This window comes from Cydia splendana, chromosome 4, assembly GCF_910591565.1.
Source record: "Cydia splendana chromosome 4, ilCydSple1.2, whole genome shotgun sequence".
Lineage (NCBI taxonomy): Eukaryota > Metazoa > Arthropoda > Insecta > Lepidoptera > Tortricidae > Cydia > Cydia splendana.
The window spans coordinates 710,665-730,456 of record NC_085963.1 but is presented as its reverse complement, the minus strand read 5'-3'; the positions used below and the strand labels follow the sequence as shown (position 1 = coordinate 730,456).

At 35.3% G+C, this 19,792-nt stretch overlaps 2 protein-coding genes and 1 long non-coding RNA gene across 7 annotated transcripts in view; 1 reads left to right on the top strand and 2 right to left on the bottom strand.

The window, feature by feature from the left end:
- Positions 1–19,792, bottom strand: part of LOC134789644 (uncharacterized) — a 369,764-nt gene that overhangs the window by 2,692 nt on the left and 347,280 nt on the right. The gene's annotated exons all lie outside the window — the stretch shown is intronic.
- Positions 1–19,792, top strand: part of LOC134789635 (solute carrier family 12 member 6) — a 509,818-nt gene that overhangs the window by 172,736 nt on the left and 317,290 nt on the right. The gene's annotated exons all lie outside the window — the stretch shown is intronic.
- LOC134789637 (monocarboxylate transporter 9-like) lies at positions 2,801–18,109 on the bottom strand. Its single transcript, XM_063760223.1, has 8 exons — positions 17,652–18,109; positions 14,913–15,039; positions 13,007–13,429; positions 12,358–12,718; positions 11,697–11,844; positions 10,862–11,006; positions 9,966–10,157; positions 2,801–4,732 (listed from the first exon to the last, which is right to left on the bottom strand). The coding sequence occupies exons 1-8, from the start codon at positions 17,775–17,777 to the stop codon at positions 4,593–4,595; spliced, it is 1,662 nt and encodes a 553-aa protein (XP_063616293.1). The 5' UTR covers positions 17,778–18,109; the 3' UTR covers positions 2,801–4,592.

Genomic DNA, 19,792 nt, shown 5'->3' with positions numbered 1-19,792 from the left:
AGAACAGCACGTACACGCATTATACATATAGACGGAACGAACCGCATAATCATTATCATTTATTCGTCGCAATCCATGGTATTACAGATCTAGGTACAAGACTTTCAGGTATTACTTATACGAATTACATAACTCTTCCTGTTAATAGGCATTATTTTAAGATAAAAGTTCTATAATATAATACAAGATTACATATGTCATCAAAATTCATTGACGTACAGAAGTCAAATACGTTTTTAAACTGACGCAAAATGATACCAGCATAATAAAAATTGATCCCAATCAGTAAAGATGAGTCTTTAAACTTTTTTTCATTTTAAGCGAGTTTTGAAGGAACATAATACTTAAATTCGACTGTAATCGTATTGTTTTAAGATAGTTTACTGCGGTTTTCAACCATTATAACAGCAAATCAAATTTAAATGAGACGCGAGCTGATATTAATGTACCCTATTTTTTGAAATACAATTTATCTACTGGTATACTTTCTCGTGTGCGTATATGATTTAATGTCAATATAATTGTCAAAAGCAAGAAAATCAAGCTGTCATTTTCATTTGAAGAAGTACACGTGTGCTCCGGTGTAGCCCCAACGGGCATCTGACTTGAAGAAGAATTTTGAGTGATGTCGTCAATGTATGGAAATTGTTCGAAAGTTTACATTTGAGATTGAATTTCTGTGTTGTCTTTGTGAGTAAAAATATAAATCGATAATAAATTGGTAGCTGGATTATCTAGCTTTCAGAATCATACAATAATTCAATTACTGTCAAAGACAAAATTGTTTTGCTTCCGTCTCAAACGGAACTCCATATTTTGATTTTTTGATACTTTTAGTGTCGATTTGTAGAGAATAACAGCAAATTAAAAATACAATGGCATGAAGAGTCGGTACACGGTTTCTTCGTGAACAAATTTACGTGTAATTTAATGCAATTATTAAACATTTATTGAACAAATTATGGTTACAAAGTGAGGTCTAAATCGAAAACGTCATATACCGGCCCCTTAAACGTACTTAACCATACCCCGAAGTTAACGGAATTCAATAAAAACACGGTGTATAAGAATGTTATTTTATTATTAATCAAAAACAAGTTTAAATTATACGATCTTAATAAACAGAAATAGATTTCATGCCCTTGTTATTTAATTACAAAAAACAAACAATTTTAAAATAAACAATAATTTAATCTTAATTTATTACATCTCCGAGTAATTTACGACATATGAATCAATCTGTCGTAAGACAACTCATTCCTATGACAGGGACTATTAGCGGCCCGATTCGAACTTTAAGATACGTCAAAAATTTTCTAAAAATAGGATTTGGATCGGATATGTCGGAAGTGACGTTTTTGTTTGAAGAAATAAAAATATTACACGAATAGACCTAGTCTCACAGTAAAGTTATAGTTAAAAAAAAACACACTCACTGACTATCAAAATAATCTAAAAATAAATTATTCGTTCGCCTTAAACAAGTTTGAGTAGAATCTATACGTCAACTGACGGGTTTCTCTAATTGTCAATTTTTAACGGGTTTTGGGTTTACAACTCGCATTTATTTAAAATACGTCGTCTGTCTACTGGTTACCATATCAACGTCACGTTGACCGAATTGTGGAATAATTTTAGATGTATCTGTAGAACCCTAGCGTTCGCGCTTGCGTTTGTCTACTTTTGTATGGGATTTAGAACAGCGCGCCAAAGCGGGACGTTTTGGAAACTGAAAATCCCATACAAAAAGAAGATTTAACGCAAACGCGTACGTCACGTCACGCTATCGAATTAAATGTACACTAGGGGTACTGATGTGCAAGTTGCGGAAAGTTTCCGAAACGTTGGAAAGTTCTCGGAAATTTCAGAAAAAACGGAAATGGAAAATTTCGTTTCCCATACAAAAAATATGAGAATTGCTCGATATATTTAAATATGGAAAAGACGTAATTATGGAAACTTTCCGACAGCAGAAGGTTTTGTTTTTTAGTCGAATTGCAGAAATCATATTTTCATTTAGTACAATATATAATCTCGGAAAATGTCAAAGACACGTTAAATTACGTTCAATTTATCTACTTTCTAATGCAGCTTGTAAGGTCGACAAGTGACTAATGGTAATGATTCGTGGGAAAAAATACCAGTAGAGATAAATTTTATTGCATACCTAAACCTTTCCGTACGTGTATCGGAAATACTAACGTCTATTTCGACATATCACTAAAATTTTCCGTTATTTGTATACGTGTTCTAATTAATTTAATTTGAAATCAATACCACTATTAACAAAACAGTAAACATTTATTTAAAATTCAAGGTTTTACATTAAATTTGTAACGAGATCGTATTTTTAAGTTTTATTAACTTAGGTACATATTACCTACCTAATTTTATTTACAAGCTATAAATTGTAGCCTTCTAGTAAAATATTGGTTCAAAATGGTAGTCATAATGCCGCATATACTTGTACCTACTTGAATGATATATACATATAACCAAAAAGCCTCACAAATAAAAGTATCACAAACTAGTTCCTGGTCACTTTTACTGATCTAAAATAAGAGTATTACTTTTATATTGCTATGAAAAAGTACTAAATTGATAAAATAATATTAATATTAGGAATTAAACACACCTGACATCACGATCTTCCCTATGTGGTACAGTCACCTACGATAATATATTACTCTTCGAAAGCCACAAAAATATGAGCCACACTCTTATGGCTCTACAAATAAGATCGTGTCAGATATTATTGCTGCCTTCGTTGTGTAACATATTATTGCAGGGGACTGTACAATACGTGATTTAATTATTCACTGATGTACTTGGATACATTGTTAAATCTGTCACTCCGTCCAGACTTGCTGTCAGTGTGAATTGCCTTAGAAATTTACTAATGACATTGCTACTTACAACGAACTAATCTATAAAGTATTTTTCTAATAATTATCAAATTTTTATTTACAGGTAAGAATCTTCAACATAGTCCATAGGGTAAGTAGGAATCATAGTGGGATAACTGTACAGTAGAAAACTCTACTTACTACTAATAGGACTTAGTTATTATGTATAACTACAATCTAATCACTCATTTCTACTAATAATTTATGACAGTAATTATAATAATATGATCTCAAACAACTTTTAATAATATTTCATTTATAACACATTTTTTACGAGTACTTATATTCTATTTTCAAGGTTTTCTTAATAAATTGGCACAGTAATACTCATCTAAAGTATATGAACATAAGTAGAACTAAACTATATTTAGCAAATGTATACGTAAACAGCCAACTGGGTCAACTTGGCGTGTTTACTAACATGCCTTCAATATCACGTTTTTCATCTAATTTTCGTGCTATCTCCAGGAAAAGTTATTTCCGTGCAAGATATGATAACCCGCCGGTAATCTTCGGGTTTCTCGGCTTATCGCTAATAGAACGTTGGGTCAAGGAGCGACTTAACACTTAAGATACCATCGGGGATCTTTCGTAGCGCGTTCATCTAATCAAAGTATAACTAGGTACAGTGTATATAGAATAGATAACAGTACAGAAGATTCACTAAATACGTGGTATTTAAAAGGAAAATGATAACAATCATTTCCACATTTCTTTTGCGGGCTGGACACTATAAAGATTGTCTTAAGAATGATTTTGATCCTTCATTTCATTTAAATTTTCATTATTTCCATCATTAAACTGTCCCTACTAAAATGTCATTCATACTGATAATTTCCAGCTCGCGTTACAATTCGATAAGTAGAGTTTGTTTGTTATCCATCAATAATTATTTTATTTATTCTTTGGCACAACATAAAGACCTATCGACTGGCAATCACTTTTACTGGGCTTCAATCGAATCATAAAGTGACTATTATAATCATTATAATTTTAATTTTCAACAGGCTTAACAGTCGTCACATAATTAGTTACACTTACACTAGGTATCTATTTCCCTAACATTTAAAATAGTCCTCTAATGAACACCATCTATCACCACAATGTCCATCCTTAAGACGTCTGTCCGTATTGCCTAGAACCGTTCTGCGCTACCCCGTTCGTCTTCTATAGAACCGTACAGCGTAGAGATTTTTTGTCCATAGTCGCCATTCTATGCATTTAACATCCTAGGGGCCATACTGTCTTCGGCAGGGGCGTAGCGTGAACTAACCTAGCCGTGGGCGAAGGCGCTTCTGCGGGGCCCTTTTCTTTCAATGGGTCCCTTTAAAAAAGGGTTGCCTCTCCCGGGGCCTCAGTGCGGGACCATGGGCGAAGGACCATTTCGCCCACGCCTAGCTACGCCACTGGTCTTCGGACTTCGTGGCTTGCCCATTGCCATATCAAGCAATCTTATGAGCTATTATTATTATATTATTATTATTTATTAGCCTGTTGTGTCCCACTGCTGGGCAAAGGCAGCCCTCTCTTTCTTCCACGCGTCTCGTTCTATGGCAATATTAGCCCAACCTTTCCGAAAGACGTCAAGACGTTTATGAGCTATACCGTAATTTATTAGCTACACCATTTACAAGTCGCAGTCTTTGCTCTTCTAAAAGTTATTTCACAGTAAAGTTAATTCTTCCATCACGTTTCCAGATGAGTGGTTTTCCGGGTGGAGAATCTGATGATGGCTTCAATGGTCCACGGGACCACGCAGCACAGGTTGCAGATTGTGAGCATATAGAACGCAATCTCGTAGCTGTCGGTGTAGTCGCGGACGAAACCTGAAAATATGTTCATATTATTATCATCACTAGATGAAACGCAAAAGAAGTGTTCATAAAAGTAACAGCTATGTACCAAGGGGCTGATAACCTCTTGCCTGTGTTTAATAAGAATCCTGCCAGAATTTTACACATTTTTTTGCAGTTTTTTAGAACGATTTTTTCTGCTTTTAACCCACGGTATTTGACCACCACACACGTATGAAAGCTTAATAAGGCTAATTTATGGTAACTTCAAAAGGAAAGCAGATATACTCCGTTCACCCAGATCGCTTCGTCGATAAAATGTTTCTGACAGTATTAAATTACAAAAAAGTAGCAGCACGGCTTGGAATCTATTCTTCGGCGAAGGAAACTAACAGAGTAAAAACTAATTCATAGGAATCCTTAGAAATGCAAAGGTGCTTGTTAAGTCTCCAAATTATATTTAGGGCCTGGAGACAAAATCCTTCCCCGTCTTCAATCTATATTAGACTAGTTACAAAGTTTTTGGCTCAAAGCCCTCTTGTGAAAGTATACTGCTGTCCAGCAGTGGGACGCGTAGCTGGATTAAGGTGATGATCCGAATGTTACATACGAACTTCAAAAATAACACGAAGCGGATATAAATATTGTTGCCCAAATACTTCCACGTATTTATTCACAGCCGTTTCCGTATTTACGCATGTCGCCGCTTGTTTTATCCCGGCAAATGTAATTCTGGCTTCGTCGAAAATAACATATTTATTTACTTTTGACTGCGATATTGAAGCGAAATTGCCTATTTTCATAGTTATATTTTCATGACCTCGCTACATATTTCGAATTGTTTTAGTTGTTATCCGTAAGTCGCTTTCAGATGATTTCTCTTATATTGGGGAACGTAGGTACATATTTGATTTGAAATGCCCCACGATCAAGTTTTGATAATAAATATGTTACAATCCTTTGATAGCAATGAAATTGAAAATATGTACAGTCACCACACGGGAATGTTACACCATTTAGGGTTCTAGCTAAATTGGACATTCCATAGTGAAAGTATCACGACCATTTTAGCTAGGACCATAAATGGCGTAACAATCGCGGAACGTGATGGTACGATGATGAATTTAGAATATATTATTCCACGGGCAGTATCTTAAAACAATAAAGAAAGTATGGAAAATTACTTAAACTTTTTTAATCCTATTTGCCTAAACTGCGACTGTAAACTTACGCATTTAAACGAAAGAAAAAATGTTAAAAGGCCTTTATATGTAAACGCAAGACGTGTGTATTACAGATATTATTTTTGCTTAATAACCCAAGGGTGCCTAAATCTTAAATAGCTAGGCCATTGATCTGTCAATAGCTCGACTCGACGAGCCCCTGTGCGGGCTATGTTAAGATAATGTACTCCTTTTTCCTGCTACAGTATTCTGAACCTTAAGTGTACATGTATAAGATGTTATTTAAGTTGGAGGTTGTAGTTAGGCGTGTAATCAGGGATGAAATCTTGTGGGAGTAAATAGGGATTAGATGTTGACGTATCGCCAGGCTGTTAGGATAATTTTGCAAATTACGTTCACTTCTCCTTCTACATCTAATAATATGTTCTAACACTTCTAACAGTAAAACTAAACAGTAATATCGATAGTACCCAGTATCTCCAAAATTATCGAGTCAATTATATCACAGTGTTTAATAAACCACCTTGAAACAGACTTCTCTGACAGACAGTTCGCCTATCGTAAAGGCATGTCCACCACCACAGCAGCCTTTAGTATGATCGATAACATATCATCGGCAATCGACGACAAGTACAAAGTAGCCGGCATATTTTGTGACTTGTCGAAAGCTTTCGAAGTGTTCAACCACGATCTTTTAATGAAAAAGTTGGCATGCTATGGACTGCAGGGAAGGGGATATGAGCTTTTAAAATCTTTCCTAGAAGACCGAACCCAGACGGTAGAGGTAATGACAGGTGGAAGAAGAATGCGGTCGGGGAGAGGAAGCGTGACAGTAGGGATTCCGCAGGGATCAGCATTAGGAAACACCCTTTTCCTTGCATTTATAAACGACCTACCATCCACCATAAAGGAAGGATAAATCACTTTGTTTGCTGACGATACGACAGTAGTAGTTAAAGCACGCACGTATGATGAATTAAACCAAAAAATAAATATAATATTCGGTCAGCTGCAAACGTGGTTTTCGACAAACATACTCAACATGAACAAATCAAACGTAATGCTGTTCTTTGTCAGGTGCGTCTCGGGCGTGAACATTCAGTGTCCAATACCGATGAGTGACAAGTGTAGGTTCCTAGGTTTCACACTAGACCCTACTTTAAATTGGAAACACCATGTGGACTCGTTGTGCGACAGGCTTGGTAGTGCAGTGTTCGCACTGCGTAAACTAAAGCCGTTGATTTCCCGTGATGCGCTGAGGCAAGCATACTTCTTCCATTTCCACTCGCTTATGACTTATGGTGTTATTCTGTGGGGCAACTCAACTGATGCTGAGAGAGTGTTACGTATGCTAAAACGGGCGTTGCGGACAATGCTCGGTCTTAATCAGAGACAGTCCTGCAAAACCTTGTTTTCTGAACACCAAATAATGACACACTACTCTCAGTATCTTTTCGAGGTAATTATGAACACACGAAGAAACCTAGGACAGTATAAGCGAGTGGAAGTGATAGGTAAGTGCCTACGTAGTACGGGTCAACTCCGGACAGTGCCGCGTCGCACAGTACTGCAAGCAAAAAACGCACGAGTCATAGGGCCGACATACTATGAACACCTACCTGTCGACTTGAAAAAGGAGACTAATGAGGAAACGTTTAGACGCAGACTGAAGAGCCTTTTGTTGGAAAAGGGACTTTACTCCGTAAAAGAATATATGTGACGTCCCACGGTCAAAGGTACCTTATGGCGGGTATGGAGTTATGCATACCCCAGTAATCTACAATAAATAAGCTATCGATAACACAAAAGATCAACCTTCTAGGTTGCGTAGTTACAGAGATATGATTTTTTGAAAATAATGTTGTGAAATGAGCAACTTTACGATAGAGAAGTTTTAAGTTTAGCCGCCTAAAAAACTATGTTCCTGAAGTAAGTTACATAGTTGACTACAAATAATAATACCTTATATATCTGAGATTAAAAAAATATTGCGACTTGTTCTGTAATGCAAATAGAAACTTTTGATATCGACTGATTTATGTGTATACTAACCAATCTCTTGAAAATAAAGTTTTATTTCATTTTTACGATTGATTGCAATGAGCTCTCAAGATTTAAATTTTATCTATTAGAAAACGACACTGACAGACAGTTTAAGCAAAAAACAATACCGATTTAGAGGTGAAAATGTATTTTCTGACTTTTTCATATAAAATCACAAAATTGAATATTTTTACTTTTAATGTGACACACAATCAATTTTTCTGAGCACATATGAAAGAAATTCTGTCATTCAAATGAAATAAATCCTAAAACCCCAACTAAATACTATATTTAACCCCTTATGCCACTTTAAACTTACATAACAATAACAGTATTTGCTCCATACATTTACGAAAAGGTACCTTATGGAAATAAATCTAATAATACATCACTACAAAATATCAATCATATTACAGTTTATCTTTTATGAATAGAAAATATTAATTTACATTAAACTGCCCCAAATTTAATTAGTTCTTCGTCATAATAATCTTAAAAAAGACCAATAATTTGTATGTAATGAAAAGGTACCTTGTGGTCAAGTTACATGATGAGGCATGATGATGATGGAACAGTTAGGATAAACTAATAATATTTTGGGGTTAAGATGGTATAAATCGTCTATTTCTTATCAATAATATATTTCGGTTGCTATTGAAGATAAGCGGCATTGAGGTTCAATGACCTCAGATATTCCATAAGGTAATGCGTCGGGTATTGGCATTTTTCAGCAAACCAATGGCTGATTTACTGCATGCGACCAAACCAAATGAAGATTATTCTAGTTAAGAAAGACTTGACGAGAGTAACTTTGGTATTAATAGCAATCTACTTGGATTTGTGATGTCGGTCTATGTACGGTTATAATATTTGCGAGGCGCCCCAACCAAAACTGAAATTATCAAATTAGTTTTGCAGAATGCTAATACAGTTACCAATCTACCAAACTTCTTTTCCCGTATTGACTAGTTTTTTGGGAATTTTCAATCTTTTTTCCATAAGGTACCTTTTCTACTAAACTCTGAGACGACATTACTAGGCTTATAACTAACTTATAACAAAAATAAAAACAGGTAAACAAACGTTACGCATTAAGGTTTCAGATCACACAATAAAAAAAAATTGAGCATTTTTTCACCTCTTTACAAAACATTTCATATCTCCGAAACTAGAAACCCTCATAAGGTACCTTTTCCCGTGGAACGTCACATATACAAATAATTAAATAAATATTGAACATAGTTAGTTATATGTGTATTAGATACTTGACATTGATGCGTACTATACAGTACTAGATCTATTTAATAATTGTTTTTATTATGTTATTTTTTATTTTTTATTGACATCATTTTCTATGATTTGTACTTTCTAGTACTGAAACTGATTTAATTTTTCTATTGACATTGTTTTATTTTTATATATTTTACTATTGTGACATTTTGACGTCATTAATTTATTTCGATTTGAATTGTTTTGATTTGTTATGAACTAATTTTATTTTATTTTATGTTTTGATGTTCTGTTCTAATTATTATTATTATTATTCTGAAAAACGATCATCATACGACAAGTAGTACAAGCTGAAATGTATGTATATTTTACCTGTATGAAAATTGTATACTGAGATAAATAAACTAAACTAAACTAAACTGTTCATTGGTGGGCCTTAAGTAGGTAGGTTGTTCTATAAGTAGGTACAAGCTTTGCTTAGTTTAGGGTTACATGAATTTATTGTAAGATACAAGGATTATAAATAACAAGACATTTAATTAACACCGCTGCTGCACACACATGTGTCTGATTATGGCATTACATTATGGGGAAACCAACTTGAAAACAATTATTGAGAAATACCTACATATATATTTATAGCTATGTTCTGGGTTAGATAACTGACTAACACCGGAGCTTGACTCCGTAATAAGTATTACGTGTAGGTATGTCATACAATTGTCGTATAAACAATGCGTCAACGTCTTTTGAGCAGCGGTGTGGCCGATGATTGATATAAATGTTAATTTTACTAAGATTTTTCTTACCTATCAAAGGCCCGACGCTCAAACTCAAGGCTCCAGTGATTAACATATACAGTCCATACGCCGATGGATACCGCTCAATAGGCACATGCTCTGCCATGACTATAGGCTGCGCTATATGCAGCAGAGACCGTAAGGAACCCAAAACACCGGTCAAGATCAGGAGCGGAAGGTAGGTCGTGCATTGGATGAGAACTGGAAAAGAACAAATACAATTATATAATTATGGCGAATGTCACAAAATGAGCTATAAGACAAATTTATTGGTTGGTGTTTGTAGCTTCTAAAAAAATCTATTTTGAGACCTGTAAATTCAGGTTAGTACTGTTAGTAGCAACATTGGTTTTATGCAATTTTAAATATAGGGTCAGCTGCAGAGAGAAGTGACCGATCCCCTTGCAAACAAATTTCTATGAAAGGGGGGGGGGGGTTCACCTCTCCCTGCACTTATTAATAATGGTTACAAAGAAGATACAAAAAGAAAATATTCGTTACTTCCGTACTAATCATTACTACGATTTTATCTTTTTCCCATTCAACATGTTTTATTGGAAGATAACGCGATTGCACATTAATGCAATCGAAATGTAAATATTTAAGTATGCTAATGAGATACTCGACGTTCCGCTTTAATCCAGTTTAGATAATGTTTAATCACCTAACGACGAACACCCGCCTGACGATTTACAAATCTCATTCTAATCAAATACAACATATATGACCTACATGTATGTACACCTGGTATAGTCGTCAGCAGATATATCGGAGCAGCCAAGGCACTTACAAATATCTGAACACGCCTCTATTGTCAAGGCGTTAGAGTGCGTATTCAGATATGTTTGAGCCCCTCCGCACCGATATATCTGATGATGGCGACCATGTGTAAACTATTGGCTTACCTATCCGGAATATCGCAGTGAAGAGCGCTCCAGAGTAATACATGTAACGGCTGTTCAGAGTGAAGAAATGTCCGGTGACACCAAGCAGTAACCTGGCTGACATATCAGTGGCGCCGCCTATCGCTATTATGGTTGCAATCTCGCCCTGTTAAAATAACAAAGACTATTAAAATTTGCTGTATTATCATCCTGGTCTAATCCTGTTTATTAATTAGTTATTTTAAAATTACTTCTTTAAAAATGTCATCGTATTTATAATAGTAGAATTATGTCACATCCTACGCACGTAAACCCATTATTTTATAAATCTGCTATTAATTTACATTTTCTCGTATTCATGAACTAGATTATTTGATAGTGTAGGTCTAAAAAATACCTTTTTCGGTTGTAGATACATTTACAGAACAAGTATTTTATTTATCTAGTTATGTAAATGAATTTGCTTGATTTTTTTATAGTTTCGTACAAACTATAAAAAAACTAATAATGAACTAATGTGAATAGTGACTAATGAAATAAGTGAACTAATAATAATTTACGAAAGCTAAAGCTGCACTAAAATTATAATTTATTCCAACGAATATTAATGAAATCCTTAAGTTAAGTACTTTATCTTTAAATCTGGACATCAGATCATAAACATAAAACATAAACATCCATTCATCAACACTTCACTAATATTAAAATGTCTACTAGCAACAACACTTTTAACCGTTTCATACGTGTGGTGGTTAAAAATCGTGGGTTCACACCTCGGTTATGTTATGCCCGTTATACACGCGGAAGAATATGCAGAGCAATAAAGCGAGAGTTTTGATAAAGAATTGCTGATTACCCGACTTAGGCCGTTTTTATCCAAAAACATCGGCTCCAACGTGAAGAACGTGAGGTCGGCGAAGAAAGCCAGCGACATCCCGAAAGCAATATTATCGAATATCCAATCCTTCAGCAGCGTCAAGTCTAAGAACTCTGCGACAGTTTGCCTGGAATAATGTAATTGCAATGAATTGATAGTTCTACATTGCTATTGTATAATAGGCGATGTTGCATAGAAAAAGTGTCTATTCATAGTTCACGATATATTGAATAGGTATAAGAATTCCTTGGCAATGTTAGTGCTCCTTATTGAAAATTTGCTTCATATTAGGTACAAGAATTTTGTCAAAACTTGCTGCACAGACATCAAGACTTTTCTGCTATTTCTGAGTAATTTGAAGCAAAATTAACATAACTATTATAAGAGTCTTCAATTCGCAATTTCATTCCTCATCTCCTTATAATTACTCGGTTTTCATTACCAGTACCAAGACAGTTATGTCACGCGTATTACGAGAAGACATTTGCCAAATTCTCTAGCTTCTAAAGCTTACCAACTCACTGAAATTTCTCAACGCATTTAACACCAAAGAGACTAACTTCACTTCTAATTAATTTCAAACTCGCTTTTATAGCTCATAAAATTTTCAGTTCCTATTAAAATATTAATGATTAATTACCATTTCCCGTCTTTGTTCTTGATGATCGGCATCGGCTCGGCCGCGATACCTCCGAAATTGCCCAAACTCGACACCGAGGCGGCTTTGTACAAGTTCTCGAGGTACACGTTGTCTGATGAGTTGAATCTGCTATCAGTCTTGCCGTCCTCGGGTATTAGGACCACAGGAATGCTTAATCTCCTCGAGTCGGTTAATTTCGGTACGAAGAGGAAATCGGAAGATTTTCTGGCGATCTGAGCGTGGATGTATAGGTTTTCGACGGATTTTGCTGTGTTTGTTTGCAGCTGGGGCGATAGAGTGTACCCGTCTTTGGTGAATTCGAATTGGGATTCTTTTTCAACGGCGGGAGTTGGCGGGATTACTGAAAACAAATTTTAGTCTTTATTCACTGTTTGGGTAATAAGAAAGAAAATTACACTTTAGTTGGAGGTATTTTCCCAGTCGCTGCTCCAACGCTTTTCAATTTAATAAGTTAAAAGAATTGAATTATAGTCCCACTAAACTAAGTTTGTCTGGAGGATCTGATTAAATTTCATATGAACATTTCTCTTTTGAAACTAATAATAACTAGCTTTACATATCATAAATTTTGACGGTACAACATTGTCTTTTTAAAAAATATAATAAATTTTCAATTTTAGGTACTTACGAACAATTTTCTCGCACGGCTTCATCTGTTTTACCATATGCCACTCGACTGGGTGCATCACAACGGCCCCAAATATACTATGCGCCGAAATAGCGCATAATACAGCCAACGTCCCTCTGAACCCGAACTCAGTAATAGTAAACTTGATGAATAGTGGATACATCATCGTGATCATTCCAATTGAAGCCTTACACAAGCTCAAATATAGCACCTTTTTCTTTGTAAAGTAACTGTTGAAGCTTGTGTATGAAATGGGAATGAGGAGACCCATTCCTAAGCCTTGGAGGAAGCCGTTAGTTATGATTAATTGGGTCGTTGACGTGACGAAAATGGCCAGGAAGGACGCTAGTGTGTATATAAATGCTCCGATAACACCCACTTGTCTTAGTGATAGCCTCTTAAGAGCGATGTTCGCCGAAAATCCTGAAATGATAAAAATTTGACCAATTGAAATACTGGCACAATAGCATTTTAGTTATATTACTTATATTTCATGAAAGTTATAAGTTATCTAATTGATGTAGAATAGTTTCACATAATCACACTGCGTTAATGTAATTTAAACAAGACCTCATTAATAAACTAATAATTATTAAACAGTGGCATAAAAAGATCCGTGCGTATATAGGTAAGCCAAAACCAATTACGGCTGCAATTCGAAACCTGTCAAAAAGCGATATATTAGAGTTTATAGAGGTTTAATTAATTAATAGTACATACATGGGGATATTTTAAATAAAAACTGTGTTGTTACAGTTAACCCTCGTAAGGCTTTTTACAACCAACATTTTTAACCAGAAGTATAAATATTTACAATTTAACCCTATTTCAGACCACTGGTTCTACTTAAATAGCTTGAACCTAAGGATATACCATTAATGATACATGAAGACGTAAAGTCGATAAAGTTTTCATTTTCGCTTGATCTAAATTAGTAATGTTTTTGATAGTCTATCCATTTTTCTGGTCTCTAGCTAAACCTTACTTCCTTAAATAATTATGTACGTAATGAGGCAGAAATATTGCCACTTCAACAAAGTAGTACAGTACACGTTTTACTACGTTAATGATGACATCTCCATTGATATTTTTCCTTGATAATTAATTAGTAGTAATCGATGTAACTATAGGCAGTTACAAGCTATTGGAATTCCGAACAAGGTCAACAATGGTAGTTGGGATGTGTCAAGAGTGTTCCGCGTTGTTTGAATTGATACAGACGAGTTTTTAGATGAGTATTTGGTAGTTTGAGAGCTGTGAATACCTATATTTTTTAGGACAAAATGGTGAATTGAAATACCTGAATAAAAGGAAAACAGCGCAGAGATGTGATAACACGCGATTTCATCGTTAAACAGCGATGGGGAATATCCCGACACTTCTGAATTTATTGGCTATATTTATTTTGAGGTTTTTGGCTAAAACTAAAGTTAGTGAGCTCGGCTCGAAACTCGGTGAGCACACTAAATACAAAAAAAAAAATAGTGCCTACTTAAATAAATGTAAACATTATGGAATGAGTGACATTTTTTTGGTTTTGTGTCCTAAACTCGTTTACATACCTTTTTTTAATTAAAATAAGTTTAGGTAGGTAGGCTAACTTTTTCTTTGCATTTTCCGTTGTATACCTTTGAAGCTACGTATCAACTAGTTTTTCTGCGGTTTTTTTATACTAAGTTGGTAGCAAACAAACATACGGCCGGTCTGATAAAGTGGTGACCAGGACTCACGTGTGCATTGTGTGCAACTCCGGGGTAGTCACATGTACAGAAAGCTGCAGAGATAACTGACCCCCTCCATAGAAACTATATTGAATGGGGGGTGAGTTATCTGTACAACTTCCTGTACGTTGCTGAGTGCCTTAAGAACCTAATCAAATTAAAATCGTTATAGAATGTTGTCTTACCTGCAATAGCTAAAGTGACTTGGAAGACTCCATACACGACAGTCACGGCGCCAGTCCCCGCGCCCACATCATCCAGGAACTCGTTGTAGATGAACCCGAATACTGGCTGGTGTGCCGTGCCGGCGATCTGTGGAAACGCGTGCCATCATTCACACTTCTTCTTCTTCAACCTAGCGTTTTCCCGGCCTAGCGCCAGGGTCCGCTTTCCTGCTCAATCTTCTTCACTTTGCCCGCTGTTAATTTATAAATTTTCTACTCCATTACGGATATGACGGTCGTTTTTGTCTACGTGACAGCGTAATAAAACGGTGTTTCTATCCCGCGGTGTTAAAAAATGACAGTTATTTTATCACGTGGATAAAGCCATCCATAATACGCCTGCTGGATTTCTATTTGTCAATGAAATGACTGCCAGTGATATCTAAATCAACTTCACTAGAAGCGCGGCGCGTGCGGCGGGCGTTTGTCTTTAGGATCATAAATTCATAATACCAGAGTTATTATGAATATTCATAGAATATAATACAACTTTTGTATTTTTTTGAATGCTAACTTCTGAGAAAAGATTTCATAGATAGGTAGTACCATCGCCCACACAGTTAACTGTACATCGGTGGACCTTATGCCTTTTGTAATAAGGTCCACCGATGTACAGTTAGGAGTGTTGCTGATTGTACTTTGATTGTATCTATCATCATTGGTGTTTGCTGCTGTCTTACAAAAATATTGTGTGCTTCTTCCTCGCGTTATCCCGGCATTTCGCCACGGCTCATGAGAGCCTGGGGTCCGCTTGACAACTAATCCCATGATTTGACGTAGGCACTAGTTTTTACGAAAGCGACTGCCATCTGACCTTCCAACCCAGAGGGGAAACTAGGCCTTATTGGGATTAGTCCGGTTTCCTCACGATGTTTTCCTTCACCGAAAAGCGACTGGTAAATATCAAATGATATTTCGTACATAAGTTCCGAAAAACTCATTGGTACGAGCCGGGGTTTGAACCCGCGACCTCCGGATTGCAAGTCGCACGCTCTTACCGCTAGGCCACCAGCGCTTCCGCTAGGCCACCAGCGCTTCCTAGGCCACCAGCGCTTCAAAAATATTGTGTGCAACGGTACATAATTATGTTATACATTTTTAATTTGGGTTGAAAATTATTTGTGTATGATATAGGAGGCAAACGAGCAGACGCATTGCTTGATGGTAAGCAATTATCTTCACCCATGGACACCGGCAACACCAGAGAGGTTGTGCGTTGCCGGCCTTTAAGATGGGAGTACGCTCTTTTCTTGAATTATTATTGGTTTTGAAGGTAATTGGTCAATAAAATAGACTCTCCCAGTTAGTGTAACCTCTTTGACGTAACTCTACTTAAAACGACCTCTGTCACAACTGCTAGGCAACATTATCATTAAATAGGCAACATAGCCATCCGTTATCAACGGCACGTGTAAATTATAATATTTTGAATTAGGCTAGATAAAAATGCAGATAGAACCGGACTCGAGCAGAGGTTAGGGGACAAGGTTTAGAGTTGATAATACCTATCACACGAGACGGACGGACGGTCAAGCGCATGTCAAAACACCGCCCGGTATACTTATCAACACTTTCCTTGAGTGTTTTATTTCGTGATTTTAGTCTCAAGCACATTTTAGAAATTGTAGCTATGTGGCGACAGTGGATGATTAAAGTAATTATACATTTGAAAATAAGTCAATTAGTTTTAGAGTTAAATTAGTTTTAGTAGCGTAAATTGTAAATAGACAAAACTTTCACATAAAACAAAACATAATAACTTGTGTACATCAGGTTTTTATGATTTTTATAAAAATGCAGCAAATATTTTGATTCCAATAAATATTTAAAGTATTTTTTTTATTAATAGATATTTGTTACCCGATTTTTCTACCTAGTCGGAATGCGATTAAGAACGACGGTTAGTTTTTACTGTCCCCAAATATTATTGTATAGGTATTTAGTGTATGTATTTCTTAGCCCTAAATATGTACAATAGTTATTTACGATACAAGTGCGGAAAAAAGGAAAAGATAAAACTTGTGTCGATTTAAACTCATTTCGAATTTCCTCTTTTCACCACTTGTATCGTAAATAACTATTTCTAATAAACTGGATCTCAGTCCTCCATAGTTGGCTCAAAATTCAAATGAGAAAAATTAAAACCTAAATATCATCATCATCGTCATCATCATCATCATAATTTAAGAGCATGGCTCTTGTCGGTGGAGTATGCGCCAGCTTTCGCGGTTCACATTTCTTGGGGATGAAAAAATGACAAGGAAAGGAATTTTGACCCGATTCACAGATCAGGTAGTTACCTATAATTAAAACGACAAATTATTAATTGTAATTTGTTTCGATGCAGCTTTTATTTTTTGCAACTTATCATTTGATTCGGACAAAACGCGCGAATTGTAATATTTTTCGGATTTTGAAAACCGTATATATATACATATTAATAATATTTATTATATATATATAGTTATTTCATTAAACAGGCACCTAAGTACACTATTTAAAATTACAATAACTTTTTTTCTTTATAACACAATAAATTTATTAAATTAACTTTAATTATTATTTTTTCCTTTCCTTTTAAATTTCGATCATAAAATGATGTATATCATATTAATTTTAAATTGAAGTGTTTATTTCTGTATTTTGTCACTTCTCTTCAATTATATTTGTTTTAACTATTGAAAATCAATAAATACTTACAAAAATAACAGACAGGCCGATGCAAACGAGATACCCCCACCCCCCCTCAGGCGGCACCATCTCATACTTCTCATCTCCACTGCTACTGCTGCTACTGCTCACGCTATACTTCTGCATCCCACTCATATTCACCACTCAATACCAAATGAACTTATTACACTCAAACCACTATATATAACGCGGCGGGGGATCTCTCAAATGTTTTGCCAACCACTATTTATTTAATACTTTAAGGCTTTAGATTTTATTAGTGTAATTGAGGTTCGGTATTCCCAGGGAAAACAACGCTAACTCGGATAGGTCTATTCAGAGCAGTATGCTATAACATTGTATATGTTTATCACTATGCTGAGTTTATTTATTTGTTTGTTTGATTGGCACGTCAGACGCAGCCGAGTGTATCTGTTTGATTAGGGACGGGCAAGCTTTCTCACTGTTTTATTGTGCGACCGGTTACATATATAAATGGTGCAATTCGTAAGACGCATCTAATTTTATAGACATAATTTCGTTGTGAGTCCGTAAAATTACCATAAATAATAAGCCTATAGGTAAAATGGTAGGTAAACAAAAATTATAAGGCTGTAACTTTTTTTTACATTGTTATGTTATATGGTAATATGCTGTTTAATTAGTTCTTTAAGTATTTTGTACTTATTGATTTTTTTAATATGCATAATTACGAAAAAATTAAAATATATTTTGTGTTAAACATATAAGTACATTGACAAATGGTTATTATCTTAAATTTACCTTATAAAATAAATTACAAATTAACTAAATAAAAACTAACACTTATAAAAGTTATAAATATAGTCCCCGAGATCTGATCCCTGCGGAAGAGTGCGCATAATGCTGGCTGCATTCCCCCGTTGAATGGCAATTCCGTTTCTTTGGCCAAGGAATGAGCCAAGGATCTTCAGTGTTTTAGTGATTTGTGTTTTAGTTCTCCGATTTCATCATATTTCGTAAAACATAATTTAAATAACTAGAATCCCTAATTGAGGCGCCTATTTTTATATTTAAATATAGATTTTTCGATTAGTTTCATAATTATTGATCAAACGATAATTAGAGCCTAATTAACATAATAGCATAGAACTCTTTTTTTGTGCAAAACTTTTAGTTTACCTAGTTAGTAAAAACAAGTTCAAGTACCTAATATACACCGTGTTTTTATTGAATTCCGTTAACTTCGGGGTATAGTTTAGTACGTTTATAAGAACTAAATGGCATAGTTAATTATCAAAAAAAAAATTTTTTGTTTTTTTTTTGTTTAAAAAGTAATTAAATGTAGCATATAGCGTTGTTGTAATACGGGCATTACATTTAACTCAACCAAACAATTGAAATCTGTGACATATCAATGTCATTTCGTACATCAATCGACCGAGATTGTACTTAAGTTTAGTAGCAAATGTATGAACTCATTCTAAACACTAATCAATATGTAAGCCGGCCCTAAGGCAAGTGTACACGCTTGTAGAGGCCTTATAGGAAAAAAATAAATTATGGATTATCTCCGAAATGGACTTAATTAGAACATCGGTGTCTTTGAGAAAGTTACTTGATTTAAGCTCAGGAATGCACCCTTGAAATTAACGGAAATCAAAAAAAACACGGTGTATATATCGTCACTACTTTAAATAACTCGATGTATCTTGTTTTGTCAATCTTAAGGAAAATGTGGTAACTATGTATAGGATGCATACATACAGAGTTACTGCGTTTCAACTTTGAGTAGCAGTGCGAAATACGAGGTTTTTCAAAGTTTAGTGTCAATATATATAATTATAGTCCTCCATGTCGTGTCCGACAACGGCGTCCTTTACAATTTCCTCTAATTTTGCAAAGGTCATCTGCGCGTGATGCGATTATAGTGAGTGAACAGTTGCGCTTCTGACTCCCTCGTTCCTAACCCCCTGGCACCAATGGATCGTGTGATGGATACGACTGATGGGAGTAAGGAATGCAGTAACTAATCAACGGCTTTTATTTAGATCTGTTACAGTAACTAGTCCCTTAGTCTGCTTTTATGAACCCAAAAGAGGAGATAGGCTGGCGCCGGCTTAGCTGGCAACCACACGGCTTAAGTAAAATATATGTAGTGTAACTGTAAACTTAAGGAAAAAGTATGAGTA